The sequence below is a fragment of the Lampetra fluviatilis genome, chromosome 6, assembly GCF_964198595.1.
Source record: "Lampetra fluviatilis chromosome 6, kcLamFluv1.1, whole genome shotgun sequence".
Taxonomy (NCBI): Eukaryota; Metazoa; Chordata; class Hyperoartia; order Petromyzontiformes; family Petromyzontidae; genus Lampetra; species Lampetra fluviatilis.
In genome coordinates, this window is record NC_136280.1 from 2,554,374 (window position 1) to 2,580,906 (window position 26,533).

Below are 26,533 nucleotides of genomic sequence, written 5' to 3' on the forward strand. Positions count from 1 at the left end.
TGTTCTGTACTCTTTACCACCTTTACCCGTACGGACTAGCGTGGCGAAGCATGACCACGCGTACCCTCAGCTGTGTGCGCGGTGGCGCGGGAGAGGTCGTCTTCATCCAGCAGCAGAGTGACAATCATGCCGCCCTGCATGTTGCGCCGCGTCATCGTCGTCGTCGTCATCGTCACGCAACGCAGCAATGAGACGCGCAGCGCGCCCAGGACGGATGCTCCGTTTACACAACTTAGCATTTTTATTTGCTAAAAAAAACAGAGAAAGCCCCCCCCTCCCTGCTCGTTCCAGCTCAGATTCGGCAGCAACCACGGCCAGAGCACGTCTCGAATACAAAAAAAACCCAACCACGTTAAAATAAATTTGAGATCGCGTTGGGCAGCCCCGTTGACATCATCGTACCCGCAAACTCGATTTGACTCTCGCCGTACCACTCGGCGTTTGAGAGGGGGGGGGGGTCACACACGAGACCCGTAACAGAGCCAGGCCCCCCTCCGATTGTCGAACCACTAAAGCCGACCGTGGGGGCGGGGTTCGGGGAGTTACACGAGCGGCGACGGCGGCGGAGAAGTGCGGCAGGGTCAAAGGGTCATTAGTTCGGTGAGGTATTGCCCTGCCCGCTCGCATGGCCGTGAAGGACCAGGTGCAAAAGCAAAACAAAACGCAACACGTATCGTTCCTCATTGACGCTGCTGCATGTTGGAGAAGGAAATAAATAAAATAAATACCGCGAGGATGGACCGCGCCCGAGAGGGCGTCCGCCCGTGTAGATGGAGCGATGGAATCGGCTCGTTTGCAGGAGGGTCGATGGATTGTTTGCGCCGCGTGGCCGTGAGAGATGGCGGAGGCGGCGGCTCGGGTTGGCCGTCATCCAGCAGTGGATTGATTGTTGCTGACGATGATGAAGGCAGCGTTAATGATGAATGCGGAGAACTTTCTTTTTTAATTGCTGTTTGTGCACAACGACCAACGCGGATTCCGCACTTTTGTGTGTTCTGTGCTCTCCCTCGCTGTGCATCCTCCCGTTGGGACGGGGCCGTCACGCACGCGCGCACACACATCGAGATCGACGGCATAGTTCCTAGAAAGCCGCCTCAACCCACCCGCCCGCTCACGCCCGGGCGCACCCCCCCGCAGAATTTACACCTCCCATGCGACACCCGAGTTTTATTTGTTTCCTGTTAAATTAGCACATTAAAAACATATTTACAGAAGAAACTTACCGCGGTGGGACGCACGATGGAAGGCTCGTCCGAATTTCTGACAACGATAGCAAAACGTTGTGCCATTCGGGACCGCCCCCTGTTTTTTTTGTTGCCTTTATTAGGAACAAAAAAAAATGTGCCCATGCCACTGCCGGCAGTAGGGGCCCCCCCTCCACTCGAGTTCGGTAAATTTTGCATTTAGATTGCAAGACAAACGTACCCCGTAACCTTCTAACTCTGCTTGCGAGGTCACTTTCAGCAAACCGGCAATGCTCATCGCACACTCTCAACCCTTTCACACAGACATGCTTCAGCTTTCTTCGACTTTTCAACTCAGCGCCAGATCATCACGCGCACCCCCACGGGACGTATCATGGGAAGACCAAATTTTGCCAGGATGTGTCATCAGGCAGGGTGGTGACGGGGCCCAGCGCTGTGGCGTTAATGCGATTGCCGCGGAGGGTTCGCGGTTTGGTTTCCAGCGGCTGCCCCGATTAATCCCACGCGGGTGTAAGAATCACAATCTTTTTTTTACCCTGGAGGAATCCGATGAGCTATGAAGGTCTTTTACACAAATGTCCAATAGGACAATAGCACATCCATGTAATAACCACAATCATAACACTACATGCCATCTGCTTTCACAGTGTATGCTCGAGTTCCCCTGAGATCTCACATCATTTGAAAATCACCCACAAATTACCCGTTTGGGATTATACGTAGCAACCGCTGCCCCCTCCTGGCAGACTAATTGCCCCCAGGTCCACTACTGAAAATTTGACTATCCTGGTCAGAGTTACACCACACATCGTGGACCAAGAGACTCTGAGGTTCAGCCCTCAAGATCCCAACGTCCAGCACGTGGCTCTCCGTACCATGAGCCGTTGGGCACGACGTCCGACATTTCTCTCGATATGCCGGGAACTTCTTCAGAAACCCAACTGAGCCCCTCAATGTCTCGCTCGATTGTAAATCACTGCCAAGTCACCCACCGCAGCGCGATACTGCACCCCTGCGAACACCCAAAGTCCCTCTGCAGTTGTATTCAGAGTAGTCTGGCCACTCACATGGCATTGCTCCACACACAGCTGGTAGCAGTGGGCGGAGGAGTCTACCATGTGTTGGCTTGGGCAGGGGGTGTTCACGCAAAACGAACCAACCCCCCACCTGGGTATGGAGAGAATCTTGGTATGATCTCGATCCGAAGAAGAATCTAGCAAAGCCAATAACTGGCCACGCGTGTGACTTTAACGCTGTCAAACCTTTGACACTTCCCGGCGAAGCCAATCTTATTCATGCCTCGCATACAAATTCTTGTTTAATCTCCAGTGGTTTTCCTCCGATGGAAAATAAAGATTTGATTGACACGTAGCTCAAACTTATTTTTGCCCAAGTTAATTCTGCAACACGGATACAGGAGGACAAGAAAAAAAAAACGTAACCCCCCCCCCCGCAAACACCAAAATCCTTCAGTTCCACTTCCACTTGCAACCATCTGTTTTTTTGTCTTTCACGATGAAACAAAACTCACTCTTTTCTTAAGGCTTTCAGGAACGCAGTGTTCCGGGCACTGTGGGGCGACGAGACGCGTTGGGATTTTCTCGCGGCGCAGAAGGCAGCTCGTGACGCTGTGGATGGGCCCCTAAGGGGATCCCCGCGCTGTGGTTCCCGAACTCCGATCGCGGAGTTGCAACTCCGCTTTTTCACGTTCGACCAAATCTACCGTTAAGCCCACGTGTTTAGCGAACTACTACGCCATACGTGCTTTTCCCGTTTGACGATTGGTGTATGTGGAAAATCTGGAACGAGCGTAAATCCAGCGACTGGATTTGAACAACGGACGACCCCGAGTTTGATTTCCTCTCACGATCAACACCCGATTATCTATTCCTAATTCAGGCGGAAAAGTTACAAAACCACCCCCCCTCCCTAAATTTCCCTTTGACTGCAGCAGCAGCAGCAGCAGCAATGACGCACATTGCACATTCAGAACGACGCAGCAGACTTGGTGCAAATCACTTCAAGGTGACGTCCCATCGCCATCGAGGGCAAATGCCACTCGCGTGCCAACCCCGCACCAGATTGCCTTGGCCACGGTGCTTTTGCCGATGTCGCTGGGGGATAAGGTGTGCCCTGGTGGGTCCCGGTGGGTCCCGGTGTGCCCCGGTGTACCGCGATTTCGGCTAAAGCAGTTCGGGTTCTTCAGAAAAAAACGATTGCATCCGTCTTTCCTTCCGCTCTCTTGAGCGCCGCTCGATCTCGCATCGCTCGCCTGGCATCTGCGTCGGTCTGCCGGGGTAAGTTTGTCCGTCGGGCAGCGTCTGAGCGGAAGAAGGAAACACGAGATGGTGTTAACTTGGGGGGGGGGGGGGTTGTGGTGTGGGGGGAGCGTGGGTGATGAGCACGATGAGTGGCGGTGCTGGGCCCATTGGGGATCCTGAGCGGAAATTATCTCATTTATAAATTCATCTTTCACAACTATTAAAAAAAAAAAACCTGTTCTCAAGTAAAGTCCTTGTGAGCCTTGGCTGCCGCTAATCTCCGGTGGGGGGATTTAGACATTCCTATGGCAAGGCCCAGTCTATCCTCAACCCAGCAAATACAACGACCACCGCGGGCCCTTCTGTGCGCCGTGCGGGAGCAGCCTCGCCGGGCGCATCTCGACCTGGCGGCGACCCCCATCAGACAGCCACGGTGGCAACGGTGCCGAGTCGATCGTGACGGACGAACATTAACGACGCAACTTAGTTTGTCGCTGGGTGAAAAATAACAAGGGCGAAGAGACAAACTACGCAACAGAGGTATCTTGGGTTGGATCGTGTAAATCTCAATGCGCCGTTGAACCCGCCACCACCCGACACGGCCAATTCGTAAAGTAACCCCCCCAAAAAACCACGAAAAACCTCTTGTTATGGATAATATCCTACATCTTAAACAGGTGAACTACAAAGCCCCGCGGCGCCCTCTGGCCGGTACCGTTAGTCGCTGTCCGGCCGGTACAGGTACTTCATCATCAGGCTGTCCACCTCCTTCTTCCTCTTCTTCTCCTCTTTCGCTTTCCTCTTGTCCGCCCGGCCATTGCCCTCCGCGTCCCCTCCGGCGTCCCCGTCCCCCTCGTCGCCGGCGGAGCCCCGGCGCGTGGCCGCGGGGCCCTTCTTCACGCTGTCCACGCTCTTGTAGGACACGGTGGAGCTCGTCGAGTCGGACGACGAGTCGGACGACGAGTCGCTCGCATCCTTCTTCCTCGACTTCTTGCTCTTCTTCGGCTTCTTCGGCTTCTTGGAGGAGGACTTCTTGGAGCTCTTCACCGGCTTCTCGTCCGAGTCGTCGCTCGAGGACGACTCCTGCGAGCTCTTGCTCCTCCTGCCGCCGTGCGATGATTTCTTCTTCCCGATCGACGACGAGGGCGCGTTGACGTCCATGGCGGAGTAGGACCTGCGGATCTGCGAGGAACGCGTCTCCCCGCCGCCGTTCGCCTGCACGCTCTTGGCGCTCCTCACGCTCATCCGGTCGTCGTCAGCGTCGCCGCCGGCGGCGGCGGTGTCGTCGTCCGACACGGCCGAGTAGTTGCGCCGCTTGGGCTTGACGGGCTTGTAGCTCAGCACCTCGTTGATGGCCGCCTCCAGCTCGGGGTCGAGCCAGCTGCGGTGCGTCACCGGCTTCACGTCGTCCGTCGCGTCGGCGCCGCGGTAGCTGCCGCCGCCATCGAGGGCGCTCTGAGGCCGCGGCGGAACCGAGAGGCTGCGCGCCAGCGCCGACGTCCGGCCGTCGTCGCCGCCGTCACCGCCGCCGCGCCCCGCCGACTCGCCGTAGCCCCCGCCGCCTTTGGACCAGGACGAGACGGACGACCGCGACTCGGGGCGCGAGCCTGGCAGGGCGCCCGTGCCGCCCAGCTCGGAGCGGCGCAGCGACGACGGCGTGGGGCTCAGCGCGCCCGAGTCCAGCCGGCCGCGACCGACGCTCGGGCTCGCGCCGCCGCCGCCGAAATCGGAGCGCCGTCCCAGGCCGTAGCCGAGGCCGACGCCGCCGCCGTCCCCGAAGGAGGCGGCGGACGCGGGACGCGGCAGCGAGAGGGAGCTCCGGCCGCCGAAGCCCGCGCCGGACTTGGCGTCGTCGCCCTTGTCGTAGGCCATGCGGCGCAGCGACGGCACGAACGAGAAGTCCGACTTGGCGTCGTCGTCCTTCTCGAGGTTGGCGAGCGACCATCGCTTGTCGCCGGCCGTGCCGTTCCTGGGGCGACGCGCGAACGGCCGCGACGAGACGCTCGCGGCGTCATCGTCGAAGTCGTCGGCGGCGGAAGGCAGGGACCTGCGCCACGACTTGACGTCGTCGAGGTCGTCCATGCTGGAGGCCTTCTTGGACTTGCGCAGCGAGGACGCCTGCTCGGCCGCCGAGTCCCTGCTGAGCGCCGACAGCAGCGACTGGGAGTCGTCGTCGTCGTTGTTGTCGTGCTGGCTGCCCACACGCTTGCGGTAGCTCAGCGAGCTCATGACGGACGCCGGACGGACGTCGCCCGCGTCCTTGCCGTCCAGGTTGAACCTGGACCCCGGCCGAGGGGGGAAACGCGCGGAGGGGAGGGGAAAGGCGAGGAAAGGAAGGGAGGAAGGCGAAGGAGGAAAGGAGGTGAAGGAGAAAGGGCGAGAGGGATGGAGGGAGGAAGACAGACGGCAAAAAGGGGGCAGCAGAGAAGATTCAGGTGGAGTTCTAGGCTTCATTTCTCACAGAATATTTGACGGTTGTGCGGGTAGACTGGAGTAGCAGGGGCCATAGCGAGATGTATACTGGATGTGGTGTGCCGGGGAGTGGAAATATCCTCCGGAACCCTGTTTAAATCGAGGCCTGGGTGTGGTTGGGTGGTGGGAGTCAACTACGAATGGGCGAAAAATTTAACTGATTTGGTTATTAGCTTTAAAAGAGCGTCACTCGTTGGGTCACTCGTTGTGAGTACGTCGCAATCGGTATTTGTAAGCAGAGTGAAAACCAAGACTGGAGGTGTCAAAAAAACAGTTATTTTAGAAGCAGAGGGAGACAGAGAGAGTGAGAGGAGAGCGAAAATGAGATTATACATGTAATGTAACTTTACATCAAATTATGACACGCGACGGAGACAAAATAACGCGGAGCGATGAATACCTAACCACGGGGCAGCCCCTATCTTGTCGATACACGTCCTAGGTCACGTGTCGGGCCCGTCACACATCAGTTTTACAGCTTGGCTAACAACAACAACAACAGAAAGACTGCAATGTTAAACCACAGTGCGCCACCTTCGCATTCATTGCGGTGAACCTTGCCGCACTGACGACGCGTCGCGAATGTACGCTGCGAGAGTGACGACGCAGGTGGCGTGACGTTTTGGTTAATGCCCCTCTTCAGAGTACGTTGTTTTTTGTGTACGGCTTAACACTCGCGGATTCTGATAAGGTTATGGGATTTCCTCTGCGATTGGCAATTTAAGGATGTTGGTGCAATTAAAGTGTCGGCATCTCAAGTGGTACCAACAAGTTCAATGCTTGGCCTGGGCCCATGGTGCATTCCTTCAGGACTCACTCGAAGTATTAAATTAGTGAGACTCACTCTGAGGTTAGTGAGACTCACTCTGAGGTTAGTGAGACTCACTCTGAGGTTAGTGAGACTCACTCTGAGGTTAGTGAGACTCACTCTGAGGTTAGTGAGACTCACTCTGAGGTTAGTGAGACTCACTCTGAGGTTAGTGAGACTCACTCTGAGGTTAGTGAGACTCACTCTGAGGTTAGTGAGACTCACTCTGAGGTTAGTGAGACTCACTGACGTTAGTGAGACTCACTCTGAGGTTAGTGAGACTCACTCTGAGGTTAGTGAGACTCACTCTGAGGTTAGTGAGACTCACTCTGACGTTAGTGAGACTCACTCTGAGGTTAGTGAGACTCACTCTGAGGTTAGTGAGACTCACTCTGAGGTTAGTGAGACTCACTCTGAGGTTAGTGAGACTCACTCTGAGGTTAGTGAGACTCACTCTGAGGTTAGTGAGACTCACTCTGACGTTAGTGAGACTCACTCTGAGGTTAGTGAGACTCACTCTGAGGTTAGTGAGACTCACTCTGACGTTAGTGAGACTCACTCTGACGTTAGTGAGACTCACTCTGAGGTTAGTGAGACTCACTCTGAGGTTAGTGAGACTCACTCTGAGGTTAGTGAGACTCACTCTGAGGTTAGTGAGACTCACTCTGAGGTTAGTGAGACTCACTCTGAGGTTAGTGAGACTCACTCTGAGGTTAGTGAGACTCACTCCGAGGTTAGTGAGACTCACTCCGAGGTTAGTGAGACTCACTCTGACGTTAGTGAGACTCACTCTGAGGTTAGTGAGACTCACTCTGAGGTTAGTGAGACTCACTCTGAGGTTAGTGAGACTCACTCTGAGGTTAGTGAGACTCACTCTGAGGTTAGTGAGACTCACTCTGAGGTTAGTGAGACTCATTCTGACGTTAGTGAGACTCACTCTGAGGTTAGTGAGACTCACTCTGAGGTTAGTGAGACTCACTCTGAGGTTAGTGAGACTCACTCTGAGGTTAGTGAGACTCACTCTGAGGTTAGTGAGACTCACTCTGAGGTTAGTGAGACTCACTCTGAGGTTAGTGAGACTCACTCTGAGGTTAGTGAGACTCACTCTGAGGTTAGTGAGACTCACTCCGAGGTTAGTGAGACTCACTCCGAGGTTAGTGAGACTCACTCTGAGGTTAGTGAGACTCACTCTGACGTTAGTGAGACTCACTCTGAGGTTAGTGAGACTCACTCTGAGGTTAGTGAGACTCACTCTGAGGTTAGTGAGACTCACTCTGAGGTTAGTGAGACTCACTTGGAGGAGGGTTTGAGGCTGCCCTCGTCTGAGGGGGTCTTGCCCCCGCCCCCCGGGACGTCGCCCGGCGGGCTGCCCTTGTTCTTGGAGAGCCACGACTTGACGCTGTCAACGCGATCCTCCACCTCCGAGTCCTCGTCCTCGTCGCCCCCACTGGAGGGAGCGGGGAGACGGCGGAGAGGAGAGAGGAGATAGAGGGGGAGGGAGCGATAGAGCGGAGGAAAAAGAGAGGAGAGGAGAAAGTGTCAGAGGAGAGAATTGTAGAAGGAAGAGGAAGAATGTAGAGAACATGAAATAGGAGAAGAGGAAAGAGACGGTGACGGAAAAAAAAATGAAGAGAGGAGAGAGTGACGAGAGGGAAGATGAGAGCAGAAGGATGTGGAAAGATTGAGAGGCGACAGAGACATTGCCGGGCGCAGAGGAGAGGAATGCGACAGGTGAGGAGAGAGAAGATTGAAGGAGACTCGAGAGTAGAGAGGAAAGGCATGGAGGGCAAAAATAGAGATTGGCGCAGAGAGGGGAGAGAGGGAATTAGAGGAGAGGGGAAAGGGAGCGACAGAGCGAGGGAGGCAGAGAGGGGAGAAGAGAGGAGATTAGGGAAGGGAGACGTAGCGAAAGGAAAGAGAGACACAACGTCAAAAGAAAGAGAGAGGGAGTGACAGAGAATGACAATGAGAGGGAGGGCGAATGTAGAGAGGGAGGACAGGAGGTGGAGGAGGAGGAGGAGGAGAGAGAGAGAGACAACCTCAGGATGTGCCAACGCGTATTACACCGGGCGGAAACGACAGCGCCGTTGGGGACGATGCAGGCAAGGCGCGTGGTGGCGTGACGGCATTTCAAGATTGCGAACGCTCCCGATGCAGTCCACCGAGCGGTTGAGCAGTTTAATCCGTAATCCACGGGTCAACGTGGTTGAGATTTGAACTGAAGCTACAATTCAAACGTAAAGATCGGTTATATTTAATAACAACGACAACAATGATAATCATGTCACGTGGTATCCGCTCGCTCTTATAGAGAGAGAACGACTGAGAGTCGCCAGGAGGAACCAAAGTCGAGCGGGAAAGGCTCAGCAGCCACGCGGCGAGAATCTTGCGCCAACAATTGCCCAAGCTCTGAGGTCCCCTATATATGTGAAGGTGTCATCGGCCAATTTATGAGTGCGTTATACGTGGGAGGAAACCGGAGCACCCGGGGAAAACTCAGGCGTTCAAGGGGGCAACGCTCTATCCCATACACCTGTAACAGGCGGAGTTCACACCATCGCCGTCCCGCCCTCTCCTGGCGTGCTAGGGTACGTGCGGACCTCCTCGACATCCACCGGGGGAGGGAGTTTCACGACAACATCTGTGGGGTGATCCGCCAACCCTCGCTGCCACCGCCGCCGCCGCTGCTCTCCACTGTTCTGGATCACAGGCGGCCACGAGCAGCAGCGTAGCCGCCATGGCCCGGCTGATTCGATTCAAGCAAAACAACCCCACCCCTGGGGGGGGGGAGGTCACGTGCGATGGCAGAGTCCACTCCTTGGCACTCGTAACAGAGTTTGCGGTGCTCAAAAATAAGTAAATGGGCTTTGAAATTAACTGAGAAGGGCTCGTTTTATTTTTTTTTATTTAAATTCATTGGTCAGGTGGGTTTGTGATGGAAGTTAATTAAAAGATTTAAGTAAATATGCAAAGTTGCGGCTTGACACGCCAAGTGTGGAATTAAACGCGAGTTTAAATCGAAACTTTACGTCTTCAACCGCGGCTTTCTTAAACCGCATTATAAATCGTTGTAATTAATAGCTGAGGATAATCGCTTGGCGATATAACAGCTTAGTGTAATCAATCGGTCGGTACCATTAATAGGGTTAGCGGGAGTTAATTTTTAAATGATCCAGATCCGCGTATAGACATATTTTCCGTGGCGCGCGCCGGACAGACGTGGTCACGGTTCGGCAAAACGAATCCCGCAAAGGGAGGAGAAACGTTCGGCAATGTCGGCGCCCGACGCGCGACGTTCGACCGAGCCAAGTTAGCCGAGTCTGTCGCTCTCCCGCGCTCGCGCGTTGTTATTTTTGTTAGTACTACTACGATGTCCGGCGCAGAGAGTAGGGGGGGGGGGAATCTCACGTTTTGTTCTTCTTCCGCTGGTACTTCGCGACAAGCTCCTGCACCCTGTAGGCGTCGGGAGAGGTCACGCAGAGTGCAACGAGGAAGGAGGAGGAGGAAGAAGAGAAAGAGGAGGAAATAAGAAGAGGAGGTCGCGAACGGGAGGTGGGAAATCGCAGCAGACAACGATTGGAGTTAAAGCGAAGCTCGGTCGACAGTGGGAGTTCGGGGGGGGGAAATGTAAATAACGCGTAGAAGCTCATCTCACATGACTGTGGATCTTTAAGGTAAATGAAATCCATAATTAAATATTGACAGCAGCGTTTATTTAAACGAGCAAGACTCTGCACTGGTTTCGACACCCTAGCTGAAGGCCCAAAACTGGTCCCGAGTATTTTTTGCTTGGTTTGGACAAGCGCTGCTGGATGGCAAAGTACAGATTTACCTCCGGCAGGTCGACCGCTGCGATAGGGAATGAGCGATAAACAGAAGTTGGCTTTGTTCCGTGAACCAAACGCTTGGGGGAGAAGAAAAGAAAACTGTCGCGCTAAAAAGGCCACGGCGCTATTTGATTTGCTCATCGGGAGGGGTCCCACGTTGCGTGGGAGTCATTTTTCACCGATGGCGCCAATTACCCCTCAAGAAACGCCAACGCAGCCACCGCCACTACTGGCGGTGGTTATTTTACCATTTCACCCCCCCCCTCTCCGGCGGCCCCCACCCACTCACCCACCCACCGTAATCTCGTCTTAATAAATCCCGAGCTACCTCTGTGGTCAGCAACGCTAATTTCTCAACGTCCGAATTATTTCCGCTCCTCGCGCAAATATTTTCTTTTTCAGGGGGACAGCAAGGCGGGAAAAAATGAAAGCAAGCATCGAACAAAAAAAAACAGCAAAAAAAACCAAATCCCGCCTCAGCATTTTCTGTAAGTGCGTAGTCGCATAAAAAAACACTAAACTATCATCTCCAAAAACCTCTCCAACGTCCGTGGCTTTTTCTGAGTCCTCGGTCGCGGTGAAAACCAACCGCCTTCCACGGCACGCTCCAGCCGCAGAGAGCCGTGGGGGGGGGGGGTCATGTCTGCCGACGGGAACGGCCGACTCGTTTTGCCCGCCGATGGGGAATCCTCGGTGGCGGTGAGACAAACGGCGCAAAGCGGCAGCGCCGCCATCAAGCGGCGGGAGGTGCGGTGATGTGGCCACGCCAGCACCTTCGTTTCTCTTCTCTCGCTCTCTCGCTCTCTGTCTGCCTTTGTGTCTCTCTCTCTGTCTGTCTGTCTTTGTGTCTCTCTCTGTCTGTTTGCCTTTGTGTCTCTGTAATAATCTCGTTTCCATGGGACAGACAGTTCCCTCGCCTGAGTCGACTCGAGTGCACTCACGTTGGCCTGGTTTTCCCAGAAACGCTCGTCTGTCTGTCTGTATATTTGTTTTCTTGTCCGTCTGTCTGTCTGCTCATTCGTCTGTATGCTCTTTGGCTCGCCATCGAACAAAGACGGTCACTGCATCGCGCGCGTTCAGGCGCGCTTCTGCAGTCGTCTGGGGCGCTCTTCCATCGGATATTAGGAAGCCACCATAGCTATGCGCTTTTAAGTCATCGAGATTGAAAACTCATTTCTTTGGAACTGCTTTTTGTATTTAGTTTGTTGTCCTGTCCGCTCACCTCAGATTAGCATGGATAGCTACGTATGGAGCAAAAGAAGTTCAACATACTCATTAATCTCTCTGCTTGTCTAACCGCCTGCCTGTCTGCCCATCTGCCTGTCTGTCCGTTCGCCTGCGTAATCGTCCCTCTGCTCGCTCGCCCACCTGTCCACCGCCTCGTCGTTCTCGTCGCTCGCCATCTCGTCCTCCATGGCCGCCTGGAGGTCGCTGATCCTCTGGAAGGAGGCGTGGAGGTCGCTCTGCAGGCTCTGGTTCGCGGCTTCCAGGCTCGCCATGTCCAGCTCCTGTGGGAAAATTCATTGTAGAGCGGGGGGCTGCGGGGGGCTGCAGAAAGCCGTGGGGGGCTGTGGGAGGCCACCCCCCCCCCCCCAATGGACTTCGCTACCGCGGGCTGGGGCTCAGAGGTGACACATATCGAGAGGGGTGCGCTTAAGAGGTACTGGACTTGAGAAGGGTTGATGTTGGAAGATGTTGGTGATGAAGATGACCATGCCGAACATGCTGCTGCTGCTGCTGTTAATCATATGCTACTGATCATGACGACGACTGATATTGTCATTGCTGCTACTGGTGGTGATGACATCAGCAACTGTGGAGACATCTATCGCATCGACCGATTACGCTGCTGACGATGACGACGATGAGGACGAGGATGACGACAGTGACAAGGGCGATGCCGTCGAAGATGACGAGGATGACAACGACGACGGTGATGCCGACGACCCCACCAGCTCGTGGCGCTTGCGGTTGGATTCGCCCTCGCGCTTCGCCAGCTCCGCCGCCTCCTCCTTGACATCTCGGATCTGCCTCTGGAGCCGCTTGTTCTGCTCCTTCTCGCGCCCCTCGCTGGCGCCGCGCTCGTCGCGCTCGCTGCTCACGCGGTCGATGTTCTCCTTGAGCCGCAGCGCCAGCGCCTGCGGAGTCCCGCCGTCATCGGCGTCGTGAGCATCATCATCATCATCGTTCGAGACACACAGACGAACAGATGCACGGTTAGACAGGCACACACATGCACTCAGACAGTGAGACACAAAGACAACGATCCCCCGTATAGCATTAACAGACTGTTGGGGCAAGTGCTGTTAGCCAACACATACTCTGGAGCCATACGCTGAACCCCGCACATTACTTTGCCGATGTGAGTGGGGCAGGCGCCCCAGGGGTTGCAGCTATGAAGGCCGGCACGGCACACGAGGGGGTGGGTGGCCAACACCACGCCGCCTTTACCTCCTGAGTGGTGATGTTTACACACCACGCCAGGAACTCATTTGAGGCCGAGTCGACCTAGGTTAGGCCCATGACTTGTTCAGATAACGGCCGCTCGCCAGAATCGAACTTGGGTCGCCGGGCCCGTAGCGCAGTGCGCTAACCGCTACACCGCCGCTCCCCTCAAGTCAGCCACACAGGCAGATGGAGACACAGACACACAGATGAACAGATGCATGGATGGGCAGACTGACACACATCCACACACAGACAGTCACAGACACACACAGATGAACACACAGGCAGATGGAGAGACACAGACAAGACACACGGACACACAGACACAGACGGTATGACGGCGCCGTGCCTCGTAGCGCTTTATCTGCAGCTTCTCGAACTCGAGCTTGGACTCGAGGTCGCGGATCCTCCCCTCCTGGCGGCTCACGATGCAGCGCTCCACCATGGACTGCTCCAGGAAGGCAACGCGTGCTTGGAGCACCTGCACCTGCAGCGCCACATGACACGAGCGAGCCACACGAGACGCGGTCACGCTTTGACGGGTTACGCGACGCGGTTCATGCGCCGTGCTGTCACGTGGTCCACATGACACGTGGTCACGGGTCACGTGGTCCACACGACACGTGGTCACGGGTCACGCCGTCACGTGGTCACGGGTTACGCCGTCACGTGGTCACAGGTCACGCTGTCACGTGGTCAACGCGACGCGTGTTCACGTGGTCACGCGACGCGATCACGGCCAACGTAACCGCGCGGTCACACGGTCCACGTGCCGTACGAAGGACGTTCAATTATCACGACGAACCCGTGAGTCGGCAGTTCCTAATGTCTTGTGACAGTTCTGCTCTCACGAGCAGTTGCACGGTCTGTCACGATACTGCTGCTGTTGCTGTTGTTGTTGTAGTTTTTGTTTCGTTGTTTGACGCCGCCACCACCGCCGTTTACCTTCTCCTCCATCTCCTCCTTCTCCCGCGCGGCGTCGCCCAGGTTGACCTCCAGCTCGTTGATGTGGGCCAGGTCTGTGGACGACTGCGGACCGAGAGAGAGTGAGAGAGAAGGGTCAACCGTGTGAACGGGGCGGACACGGATAACTTAGCGGAACGCTTCCGTCACCCGACCGCACGTCGCTAGTCGCCGCTCACTCCGCGCCCACCGCGGTGAGACGCCGCAGCTGCTCGTCTTATTGCAGGGAGACTGGCTCTCGCCATAGGACTGTCGAATGCCCACGCCTGGTTCAGCACTGCCAATGGCGATCTGGACCACCGCGCTCCGTTTTCGTACGGCGTCCAGAGAGACCCCGCGTTTAGAAGCTTCGTGAATCCGCACCGCGTTGTAGGAGCAATTAAAATGTCGCAAGATGCCCGTTTGTTGTGTCAAACCAAGTTTGTTCTCTATTTTCCACTGCCTGCAGAGGAAGGTCAATTAATGTGGAGCAAACATTGCTTATAGTTGATTACATCCGTGAACATTTTGTTTTTTTACTAAGCATAACGGGATTATTACGGTGCCGATAAGCAGCAAGAGCTAATTATTTTTAACACGTTTTAATAAACACACTCGCTAATTACGCATCAGAGAAAATAAATAACATGGAATTACGCAACGCTATAAGCAGCCGAGCTATGGTGGAGCGGTGGCGCAGTGGTTAGCGCAATAATGAACGTCCAATCAGACTACAGGACGAGCCAATGGTAATGATAACAATGTAGAGGTAACGTCCAATCAGACGACAGGACGAGCCAATGGTAATGATAACACAGTACAGGTAACGTCCAATCAGACGACAGGACGAGCCAATGAATAAAAATCGCTTATCGAGCTACATTTAGAAGTAAGGGAGCACTTTGAGAAGTCATTGCCATGCAAACGATGTGCTAATATATGCACGCGCGGGTGAGCCTGGCACCTGGGCCACGAGAGCCTTGTGCTTCTTAATCAACTCGTCCAGGTCCTCCTGGTCTTCCTCCACCCTCCCCTGGAGGTCCGTCTTCTCTCTCTGCAGACGCACCATCTGCTCCTCCAGCTGCTCGCCAGTCCAGCGGCACCAACGGCACAGACGACGACAACAACAACAACAACAGTACAGGCGGCCAAATCAACAAACAAACAAACAGACGAGAAAATATTTGCGTTGAATCCTTCGTGGTGCCCGCACGGAGGGGCGCCGGAGGTCTTCTGCGTCCGCTCCGCCCTCTCCTGCCGCGTCTGCTGTCGTTATCACGCCGCATTTGGCCGTTATGTGAGCGACGGAGACACAACACTGGGCCCGGTGACGAAGGAGTGGCACGAAGCCGCCGCCGTCGCCCCCCCCCCCCCGACCGTGACGCACGAGCGTGTGGAACAGCCGGAGAGCTGGGAGAGAGATGGCAAGAAGAGAAGCGGCGGGTGGTGGGTGGGTGGGTGGTGGGTGGGCGGGCGGTGGGTGGGCGGTGGGTGGTCGAGTGAGGGGTGGGTGGGCGGTGGGTCGGTGGGTGGGTGGGTGGTGGGTGGTCGGGTGGTGGGTGGGTGGCTGGGCGGTGGGTGGCTGGGCGGTGGGTGGGTGGGCGATGGGTGGGTGGTAGCTGGGCAGGTGGGTGGGTGGTAGATGGGCGGTGGGTTGGCGGGTGGTGGGTGGGTGGTGGGTGGGTGGGCGGTGGGTGGGTGGGCGGTGGGTGGGCGATGTAGGAGACGATCGCCAGGGTGGGGGGAGTACGGGGGGGGGGGGGGTGCAGGTGGGGGGAGTGCGGGGGGGTACAGATGGGGGGCTGTGTCGACAAGCGCGCCCTGTGGGTGAAACTCCGAGCGCTCCCTCCAACAGGCAGCAGAGGCGGCAGCAGTGGGGGGGGGGGGCCCCCTGGAGAAGATCGAGTCGTCCCGACAGACGGCTATTGATCTCCTGACACGAGGCAGAGCCGGGGGCTAAAGAGACAGAACCCGGGAGAACAAACGGGGACAAAAAAAAAATCAATCCGCCGCTCTCGGTGGGGGTGGCCGCCCGCTTGCCGCCCACCCTCCCCGCGGTGGCGCAGCAGCGTGGCTGGCACGGGGCCCCTGGTGCAAGGGAAATAATTCGGGGTTGCCCCACGATACCTCGCCGATCCCGTCGAGGAGCGGAGTAAACCTTCATCGGGAGGAACTCCGGTCATCGTCGGTCACCGCATCATCGCGCGGCACTTTCGGACGCACTCCTGCGGCCGTCTGGGAGCTGCGCGCTTTCAAATCATCGAGATTGACAAACTAATTTCTGTAGAACTGTTTTGTGTGCGTTTAGTTCGTTGTCCTTCCCCACGCACCTCCGATTCGCACGGTTGGCTACGTACGGTGCGGAAGAAGTTCAACGTCCACGCGTACCCCCCTGACCACCCCCCCCCCCTCTTCAAGCCTGGTGCCTAGGCCTCTGCGGCCCCCGGACCCCCGGTGTGGTGGCGCCCCCTCCCCCCCGGCCCCCCCCGACTCTCACCGCCACTTTGCTCCGCGTCATCTCCTCCAGCTGATGGTGGAGGTCCTCCACCTCGGCCTCCAGGGCCTTGCGGGCCTTCACGGCGGCCGCACACGCAAACTCCGACTCCTCCAGCTGCCGGCACAGACGAGAAGAGGGAGGCGGAGGTCAGGACGACGGGAAGGCGAGGGGGCACACACGCAGCAGCGTGTGGGTTCGACCAAAGGGCAGGGCAGCTGGGCAGTGGGCCAGCAGAATCAAAGGGCAGTGCAGCTGGGCAGTGAGTGAGTTACACTAAAGGGCAAGGCAGCCAGGCAGGGAATGAGTTAAATATTGGAGCAACGCATCTTGGAAGCAAGTGAGTTAAATCAAAGGGCAGGGCAGTTGGGCAGCGAGCGAGTTGAACCAAAGGGCAAGGCACCTTGGTAGCAAGTGAGTTAAATCAAAGGGCGAGGCACCTGGGCAGTGAGTGAGTTTGATATTAGTGCAAGAGATCTGGGCAATGAGTGAGTTATTTCAAAGGGCAGCTGGGCAGCGAGCGAGTTAAACCAAAGGGCAGGGCAGCTGGGCAGAGAGTGAGTTCAACAAAAGGGCAGGGCAGCAGTTGGGTGGCGAGCGAGTGGAGTGGAAGTTGGCTGGCGACGCGACGATCGCTCGGAGCGGCCCTCTCGACTCGCCTGGTTCTTGAGCTGCGCGATCTCCCGCCGGCTGGGAGCGCTCTCCTTCAGGTGCTCCAGCATGGTCTGCGCGTCAGCGAGCAGCGCCTTGGTGCGCCGCAGGTCCCTCCTTAGCCGCTTCTCCAACTCGAAGTCCCTCTGCCCGACCTGCCCAACCCCCACCGCAATGAGAAGGAACGTCATCAGAAACTCGCGGGATTTTGTTTGTTAACGCGTGAAACGCTGCCGAAGAGTCCGTTTTCGTTTAATTATATCTATCCGGCAGCGGCATTTGTAGAAAAAACTGCTTTGTGCAACGCTGCGCGATTCGCTTGTGATTATCATTCAAGCGGGAGGACCCCGGAGCACCCGGAGAAAAACTCCACGCATGCCAGGGGGCGCAAGGCCCCGCGCTATGCAGAGAGGAAGAGATGACACCCCATAATATGGGTTTTGTATTTTTTGGGTTATGTCGCGTGAATATAAATGCGACGTTAAACCCGCCACCACCCAACACAGCCAATTGGTAAGGTTTGTCACGTAAACAATGCGTGCCAATTCGTTACTAGTACAGCACACCGGTGTGTTTGAGAGTAAAACCCACGACGACATTTACAATTCGAGCACCGTGACGTTTCGCCAGGAATTACAACAACCAGCATCATCAGGCGAGTGGCTCACACGTGACGACATCACGTTTATCCCTCTATTTTAGACCAAACAGGAGGATTTCTCCACAACTCTGGCTGTCACCTGATGATGCTGGTTGTAATTAATAGCGAAAACGTTGTACTCGAATTGTTAAATGTGGTGGGTTTACTCTCCAACACACAGCAGGTGTGTGCTGTACCAGTCACGAATTGGGGTGCTGTGTTTACGTGACAAACCCTTTCTAATTGGCTGTGTCGGGTGGTGGCAGGTTAATGACACATTTATATTCACGCTACCTAACCCAACAAATGCCTCGATGAAAGATATTGGTCGCAAAAGCCTCCTGCGTGCTAAACAGAGATGGCGGCTCGTCCACGTTTGCCGAACCGTCTTCCCTTGGCGAGCCAGGGCCCGGCACAACCTCCTCGACGCCCAAGCGAGGCGAGTTTCCCAACAACGTCCGTGCGTGCGGCGATCCACCAACCCCTCGCTGCTGCTGCTGCTGCTGCCTCCACAGCGCTGGATCGCAAGCAGCAGCCACGTGCAGCAGCAGCAGCAGCGTAGCCACCGCCACCGCCGCTCGGCCGCTCGGCCGACAGCAACCACAACATGGGTTGTTGAGGGCAACGGGAAGCGGGGAACGTGGGCGGTGGAAACGGTGGACTGTGCATAGTTACACGATTAGTTGGCTGTCGAGTAAAGGGCAAAAGCGCTTCGGTGTTCACTCGCAGGCGGCTGCAATCGGGATTCTAATTCGGGATGTCAGCAGTGCCGGCTCGGCACTTTCGACGCTTCTGAACAGGAGTCCATTTTCCAGCACCCCGTGTGAATCGCTGCGCGCCGCTTTTTTTTCGTCTTTAGTTTGTTTGTCCTTCCCCCCGCACCTCCGACTCGCACGGTCAGCGACACGAACGTACATACACGCACGCACGCACACACGACGGCGGGCAGTTGGCAATAAGCCCCGCTCGAGGTCGAAGCGTTTGTAAATTTTGCTCCTGACGCGCGCAAACGGAGCTCAGCACCTGCTCCCCCAGCAGAGCCAGCTTGCTCTCCAGGTCTCGCTTCTGCATCACGAGCTTCTGCTTGTCCTCGTGATCCTCCTCCAGCTGATGCTCCAGGTGCCTCAGCTGCACACAAAGACAAGCGGTATACATATATGATAAAAACACACACACAGACACACTTTGATGTGCATTATAAACTTTTGGCATCCGATGGCTTGACTTTGTCATAAATGTCACCGGTGCATCTGCGACAGGTCTCCTAGCGATCGAGAGCTCAGTTCGAGGGAGTCGGCTGTGATGCCACTTTGCAGAACAATTTCCCCGTATTGACGCGCAAACTCCTGCTGAAAATTGTGCTCCCCTTTCGGTTGGCAAATTGCACTCACTTTGGCTGGGGGTCGACGTTCGAAGTGAGGACTGCGACCCTCAAAAGAACGGCGCTGCCCTCCCCGTGGTCGACCCCCCCCCCCTCCCCTCTTACCCCCTTGATCCGTGGATCAAACAAATCACTCGAGGCGCTGGTGTATGGCAGCCAAGAGCAGTTTGTGCGAACGACGTAGCAAGAAGTCGCGCGTTTGACGCAAACGGTCCTTCGCTGACGATGCGCGATGAATTAATTAATTCGAAGCGCAGGAGAAAATATTGACTCCGAACACCCAACCCCCGTTCCTGGGATCAAACATTAGGTTTGTTGTGGGTTCGTAGCAGCACAGTGCACTCACAGACTCACAGACGACACTGGCAGGCAGACACTCACACCACCATCGTCGGGGAAGAGTGAGAGAGAGAGAGGTCGTTTTTCAAATGAATCTCGGACAACAGCCGGCCGGCACTAATTGGCCACGAGACGTCACGGACTTGGTTCTGGATCTCGTCTGCTTTCATGGCCGCGGCAATGCTTGGGATGCAGAAAAGGGGATTTACTATATAATGATAAAAATTACGATTTATTTAACCAGGAGAGCCGCAATGAGTGAAAAGAAAAACCTTTTACAGGAGGGTTCCGTTACATTGTGATGTTTGGCCAACCCAGTCTGTGTGTGTTATGAGTATTTGGCTGCTAGAAATGTCCACGTGACGATAAGCCACTTCGTTTGTGGCCAGGTCGCTTCTGAAAAAGAGCTATGCAGCTCAGCGGGGCCTTTACCTGGTAAAAAAAAAAATATCGTTTATAGTTTCATTGTTTTAGTTTGACTATGGGAGGGGGCTGACACAGAACAGGGGGCAGAACAGAAACCCGATGAGGCAAGGGGATGCGGAGAGGGAGGTACCCGTTTCTGGCAGGTCTGTCGAACATCCTCCACCTCGTCTTCTTTGTTCTCCACCTCTTTCTGGTGAATCTGCTTCATCCTCTGCATCTCCATCTCGTTCCGCAGCTTGTTCTGCGCGTGCAAGAGGTTGGTAAGCGGTGAGCGTTGTGGCCGTCGCAGTCAGTGGCAAACACAAACATCCCCCCGCCCCCCGTGCAGCCTTAGCGGACTGTTGGGGCAAGTGCCGTTAGCGAACAGCAGCGTCTATGAAGACCGGTACAGCACACGAGGCCGCGGGTGGCCAACATCACGCCCGGCTGCCTTTGTCTCCCGAGTGGCAATGTTTACACACTGCACCAATAACTCATTTGAGGCTGAGTCAACATAGGGGAGGCCCAGGACCAGTACAGATAATCGTCACCGGTGTCGATGGCCGCGAGCGGGAATCGAACTCCTGGTGGCCCGGTTCGTAGCGCACTCATGAATTGGCCGTAAAAACATCTTGATATATGGAGGACTGTAGAACTTGGAGCGATTGTTGGTAGTGCCGGCTCATCGCGCACCTGGCTGCCGCTGCCTTCTACCTGGGTTTGTGGTTCGTGAGATCCAAATTGCATGAGCGATGATGCTTTGTATGAAACCAAACATCGAGACAGAGACAGAGGCACGCGGCGGACCACGGCGGTGTCCGCAACCCCCTCACCTGCTCGAGAAGCTGGATCTTGCCCGCTTGGTCGTCCAGCTCCTCCTCCTGATCGTTGACCTTGGCCTCAAGGTCGCGGATCTGCTTGCGCAGGCTCGCCACGGAGCCCTCGTCGTGCGAGCCCTGGGTGGTCACGTCCAGCAGCTCGTTCTCCAGCTGCGCCACCTTCTCGTTGAGCATCGTGATGTCAAACACCTTGTCCTGGGGGCGAGCGCGCGCACGCACGCAACACGCGGAAGTTTTTCCATTGACGGTTAGAGAAATTCGCACGTGTTCAAAGGCAAACATTAGAGAAAAATGCTATGATCATCCGCTCAGACAAATCACCAGGCTTTTGGCCTCCACGTGAAGATGAAGCCGGAGGTTGTAAACATTCTGACTCGTGAGCATCACAGACACCTGAGGCCGTGACATCCAAACAAGGGAGCCGTGAACTTGTCGACAGCTGACTTGCTTCTCTGTTCATGCGTGCGTGCTGCAATGTATGTATGTGTACAAAGATTCACCGCGTAGCCTTCAACACACCATTCGGGGCAAATGCTTTTAGCGAGTCGGCACGGCACGGCACACGCGGGGGTGGACGGTAAACGCCACGGCTGACCACCTTTGTCTCCCCAGTGCTGGTGTCTACACACCGTTCCAGGTACTTAGTTATGAAGGCCGAGTGGCCTTCGGGGAGTCCCAGAATCGGTTCAAATATTCGTCGCCGTTGTTGGGTCGCGAGCGAGCATCGAACCTCGGGTCCCCGGGTTCGCAGCGCGGCAGCTCGCTAACCGCTGCACCACCGCTCCCCCATACATTTAAATCGATACACACGTGTGCGCGCGTAGCGTGCGTATCGTGCGACGCGCCGTCTCTCGTCACCTCCAGCTGCTGGTTGAGGCTGCTGATCTCCAGGGAGATGACGTCGTGCTCGCGAGTCAGACGCTCCCTCTGGCTCCGCTCGCGGCTCGCCTCCTCGAGAGCCTGCGCCAGCTCGCCGTCAAACCTGGCAGCGGCGCCCAACCACCGGGGTAGGACGGTGAGAAGCCCGGTTGGCTACGCACGGCTTGCAGAAGAAGTTCAACGAACATGCGCACGTAGCCGTCGGCGACATTTTACGACAGCGGCAGCGAACGTCCCCACAAAGATCTCGAGTTAAGCGTCTGCCTCTCTCTCTCTAGAACTGCGCGTTCATAATCAGAATCAGTATTATTGATTCATAGCGGAGGAGGAGTGCCATGAGCTATGCAGCTCTTTTTCACAGGTATCCAGTAGGTGACACGGGGTCAGAACGTTACAGCAACAAACGATATAAAGAAACACGATGGGAGTGCAAAGTATAGGAAAGGTAAAAAAATCACTTGAAACAATAGACAAATTAAACTAAGCCACGTGTCATCTTACCAGGTAAAGCACACTGAGCCATTTGCTTCTTTTTCAGAAGCGACCTGGCCACAAATGATAGATCAATGAAGCGGCTTATCACGTGGGAAATGTATAGCGCCAAAATAATCTAAATAGCGTACTGCACTGATCTATATTCCTTAATACTTTGTGACCCGCCCCTAATGAACATTTGTGAAAAAAAGCTTCATGGCTCATTGGATTTCTCGAGGATAAATAAAGATTCTCATTATGATTATACTAAACCAATACTTTTGCTGGCACCGCGGGGTAACGGGAGGCAGCGTGCTGGGCTCGCGATCCAGAGGTCGCCGGTTCGATTCGACCTCCCGGCGCGGCAGTTGTGATGACGGTGCGAGTCTCTCTAATCCCTGAACGACCGTGAAGGTTTTTGATGGCGCAGGGAAACCGTCGTCATCCAGCAGTGGATAAACCACGGCTGACGATGCTCATCATGCCGATCCGCGATTTTTGTCGCTGTAGGTTGAAACAAAAGCTGTTGTTGATCGAGTTGACGCGTCACCATTCGCGGAAATTGTCTTGCTGCTGACCCAAAAGGATTTCGTTGATCTTTGCGAACGCGGCCCTTACGCCCAGGGATGCACTAGATCACAGCCCGGCAAAGCGAAGGTCCGCACAGAATAAATTGACGTAACACAGGAATTGGAAAATTGCAGAAACCTGAGAATAAATTCATCGCGCTTGGCGAGGCGCTTTCATTTATTTTCCTTTCGGAAACCTTTCGAGGCTTTGTTTGTCAGTGAATAATCATAACGTCCATGAGCCCAGATGGATGGCAGGGGATAGAGAAAGGGGGGCTAGGAGGTGGGACGGTGGAGGGGGCCTCGAGGAGGTGGGGAGAGGGGGGGGCCTGGGTGGCTAAGGAGTCAGAATGGCACCCACAAGATCCTGGGCTCCCATCCAAGCGTCAGTCACCCATGATGAAGCATCTTCTCAAGTGCAGCGAGTTGGTCACAGCCCAGTTCGCCAACGGCTGCACCGAAAAAGGTATTCAGCTTTGCGCTTAGCTTGGCCAAATTCCACCCGCTCTGAGAATGAAAAACATGTATTTGACTGCCATGTGACTGTAAGATTTGTGTGTATCCTGGCGTGTGGGACAGTCCACACCCCCCCCCCCCCCCCGAGTGTTTACCGGACGGAAAGAGGTCACCCGAAGGGACCTCAGAGGCAGTTCTGTGGTATCTGCTTCTGCATCCCGTTTTCCAGCGCGACGGGTTATACCGCCGCTCACCGTCGCTTTTCCGAGCGCGCACTAAAATCCCCGCGAGCCACTTCGCCGGCGAGAGAGCACGGCGGATAAAACTGCTCAGGAGACAAATGAAACTGAAACACTGCCTCGAGTGCGAAAATTATTTTAAAACATCGTTTTTTTGCAGCGGGTTACTTCGGGGATTTCGCTGTCATCCCCGCAGCTCTCTCACTCAAGCTTCGCTCGCCGCCCCCCGACCCCTAACCCCCTCACCCCGAACCCTCGCCGCCGCTCCCCCCCCCCCGCATGAGTCGCTCACTTCTTCTGCTTCTTGTCGAGCTCGTGGTTGCGCGCCTGGTGCGTCTCCATGTGGAGGCGGCAGTCCTGCAGCTCGGCCCCGAGGCGCTGGCACCGGCGCTGCAGGTTCTGCAGGCTGCGCTGGGTCTCCTCGCCGCTCGATTGCATCTCCGTCACCTGCGGCAGCACCGCGGCACGAGCGAGCGAGCGAGCGCGCGGCGATCACTCAAAAGTTCTTAACGTGCCGTTCGCAGCCCGTCCAGAGATTTACACGCTCGTCAACGATTGGTTTAGGAACCTCCCCCACGCAAACGCCTGGCCCAAAACGGTGACGTCGAGCGTGCTCGCGGTGCGATCACGATTCGTAATTTACTCTCGGGTCAGGCCACGTTGTCATGGCCTGGCGAAAATGTACGTCGTGAAAACCGAACTGCGCCACACGCAAATTGTGTGCGTACGTATGTTGAACTTCTTGCGCACCGTACGTAGCCAACCGTGGTAGTCGGAGGCGCGGGGCAAATTATATTCGTCATGCAGCGCTGAACACGCAAATGTTTTACCTTTCCGAGCGGAACGTCGTTATACAATAGAAAAACGCGGAATGCGTCAATTTTGTTCTTTAGCCTCGCCTCATTACGGAGCTGAAACGGTGACACGACTGGCGCGTGTTAGCGAGCGCTTTTGTTACGCGTGGCCATCGCTGTGTCGGCTAGGCCAAGATCGTGACCACGTGGCCCAACGCAAACAACCCATGAGCAAAATCAAATCAAATCCCGAGCACGTGAGGTCCTCCCGGTGCCCTCCTGGCGCGAGGCCACCGGGAAGGCGTCGCGGTTCGCTGACGCGTGCGGTGGTGGGGGTTGGTGGGGAATGGTGGGGGGGGGGGGTTTGGGGGGGGGCCCGTGTTGCAATGTGGTTTCAAGCTACCTAAAAAGTGGAGAATGGTGGATTGGCTTGGAGATTATTCCATCCAGCAGTGAATAGATGGTGGCTCACAACGGCTTTAGTAAGAGGCAGCTGACCTGCACTCTCGTTTGCTGGATCTGCACGTCGATCCGGCGATCGCCTTGCCACGGCAATGTTCCGTATTACTCCTCATTCTCACATCGACCTTTCACCATGGGGGAGTGGAGGTGGGGGGGGGGTGATGGGGCTTAAGAGACTCATGAGAAAAGGCCAGGGGGAAGGGGGCGGTGAGCGGCCATCCGAAGCCTCCACTTCCACCCCAAGGCGCCCTCCAACCTCCCCCCCCAGCCACCCCCCCCCCCCACCATCTCCCCTGCAAACCCAGCAACGACGTTCACCGTGCAAACGCCAGAGGTCATGACGTGCGCGTCAAGCGGCCCGGGTTCACCGCAGCAGGAGCAGGTGCACCCGGGGGGGGGGGGGGTCGCGCGGGAACTCACGGACGGTGCAGCGGGTCACAGGTAGCCCCCCCCTCCCCCCGTCTCTCGCACACGCTCCCCGCGTGGAACGTGCTAAGCGGGTGGTCGAGCGAGTGAGCGGGGGAAGCGGCGGTGGTGGTGGTGGTGGCGGTGTGGGTGGGGTGGGGGGGAGGCAGGCGCCCCTGGAGGCCACAAACGAATCCCTGCTGCCCCGCGTTGAATTTCTCCCACTTTGGCTTCCATCAAGAGGTCCGCGCGGTCGAGAATTTGCTAAACGAGTCACAATCAGCTGCCGGCGCGAGCTCGCCGTTTAATAGGGGGCTTCCTTACCGCAACTGCGGCGGTCACACCGCAGGATATTGCTGCATAGTTTGGTGAGAGGAGTCGAAAATTATTTGCGGCTTTTTGTGCCGATGCCCAGTTAAATGGCAGATCGGGCGATTTAAAAAAAAGTTTATTGAACAACGGAAAGCGAATTTTTGAACCGAGCCACCTTTACCATCTGAGCGTCTCCTCGGGTGAAATTCCAAGTGAAAGGGCACTGCACGGCAAGCGAAGGCCACGGTTATATAACCCCACCGCCCCTCCCCACCCCCACTTTGAGTGACAGCACAAAATATTTTCTCTGGGGAGTGAGCGTGGCAGAGCCATTCCACAGGTCATTTAAAACCCATTAACATTCCTCCGAATTTAGTTTTAATCAGTTAACACCCAGGCGAGATCTCGGGTCACGGAAATAACGTTCCACTGCCGCTTGCGCCGCCCCCGCTGCCACCGCGGTTTGTCAAGGGTCTCGGGTGCCCCTTGTAGTGGCGGCGGTGTCGGTGGTGGCGGCGGTTGAAGTGACGATAGCGGTGGTGGCGGTGCCCTGGCAAGGTTGTGGTAGCGGTGGCAATGGTGCAATTGTGGCGGTTGCGGTGGCGACAGTGGCGGTTATGGCTGTGGTGGTAGTTGGCAGTGCCGGCGAAAATTATTGGTAGTGGTGGTGGCATTGCGGTCACTCGTGCCACTCTCGACGAGCGGGGACCCTGCTCGTGAGGGCTGAACCGGCGATGGCACGGTTTAGCGGAGTGCAGCAGAGCCGTTCAGTAGACTTGGACGTGATTGTGGAGGCAACCAAAAAAAATTACAATTTAGAGAGGTACAGGAGATTAAAGTGACACGCAGCCAAAAGAATATAGGTTTCAATTGAAGGATTGAGATGATTGGACCGAATTGAAATTCCATTTATATATATATTTTTTTAATAAAGCTTTGTTAGGATTGCTCGGATGGCTGAACATCTCGGCATGAACGGTTCGAAAGTTGGTGCTGTTTGTTGTTGGCCTCTTGGCCAACCGAGAGTTTGTTCGTCAATAATCAGCAGCGCTCCCACCTTGAGCTCCAGCTGTTTCTTCTGCTGCTGCTCCGCGTCCACTTTGTCCTCCATCTCCTGCTGCAGCTTCTTCCGCGCGTACCCGTTCTCCCGCATCGCTCGCTCGTACCGTGACTTCCACTCTCCCCCTGCAGGAGCGACGAGAAATAATAATTATAATGTATGCTGAACTGC

General features: G+C 55.8%; 1 protein-coding gene across 1 annotated transcript in view; it reads right to left on the minus strand.

Moving 5' to 3' along the window:
- Positions 1-218: 218 nt before the first annotated feature.
- LOC144932947 (unconventional myosin-XVIIIa-like) overlaps positions 219-26,533 on the minus strand; it is a 75,867-nt gene continuing 49,552 nt past the window's right edge. The window contains exons 30-46 of the mRNA XM_078857347.1: positions 26,360-26,487; positions 23,622-23,776; positions 21,571-21,694; positions 20,707-20,907; positions 20,025-20,135; positions 18,772-18,876; positions 17,117-17,263; positions 16,461-16,574; positions 14,928-15,044; positions 13,967-14,050; positions 13,371-13,508; positions 12,526-12,711; positions 11,942-12,081; positions 10,155-10,199; positions 8,041-8,193; positions 4,182-5,744; positions 219-3,526 (exon numbers count right to left, since the gene is read on the minus strand). Coding sequence (XP_078713473.1) covers positions 4,184-5,744; positions 8,041-8,193; positions 10,155-10,199; positions 11,942-12,081; positions 12,526-12,711; positions 13,371-13,508; positions 13,967-14,050; positions 14,928-15,044; positions 16,461-16,574; positions 17,117-17,263; positions 18,772-18,876; positions 20,025-20,135; positions 20,707-20,907; positions 21,571-21,694; positions 23,622-23,776; positions 26,360-26,487 — 3,509 coding nt within the window. The 3' untranslated portion in view covers positions 219-3,526; positions 4,182-4,183. The remainder of the gene's footprint in view (positions 3,527-4,181; positions 5,745-8,040; positions 8,194-10,154; positions 10,200-11,941; positions 12,082-12,525; positions 12,712-13,370; positions 13,509-13,966; positions 14,051-14,927; positions 15,045-16,460; positions 16,575-17,116; positions 17,264-18,771; positions 18,877-20,024; positions 20,136-20,706; positions 20,908-21,570; positions 21,695-23,621; positions 23,777-26,359; positions 26,488-26,533) is intronic.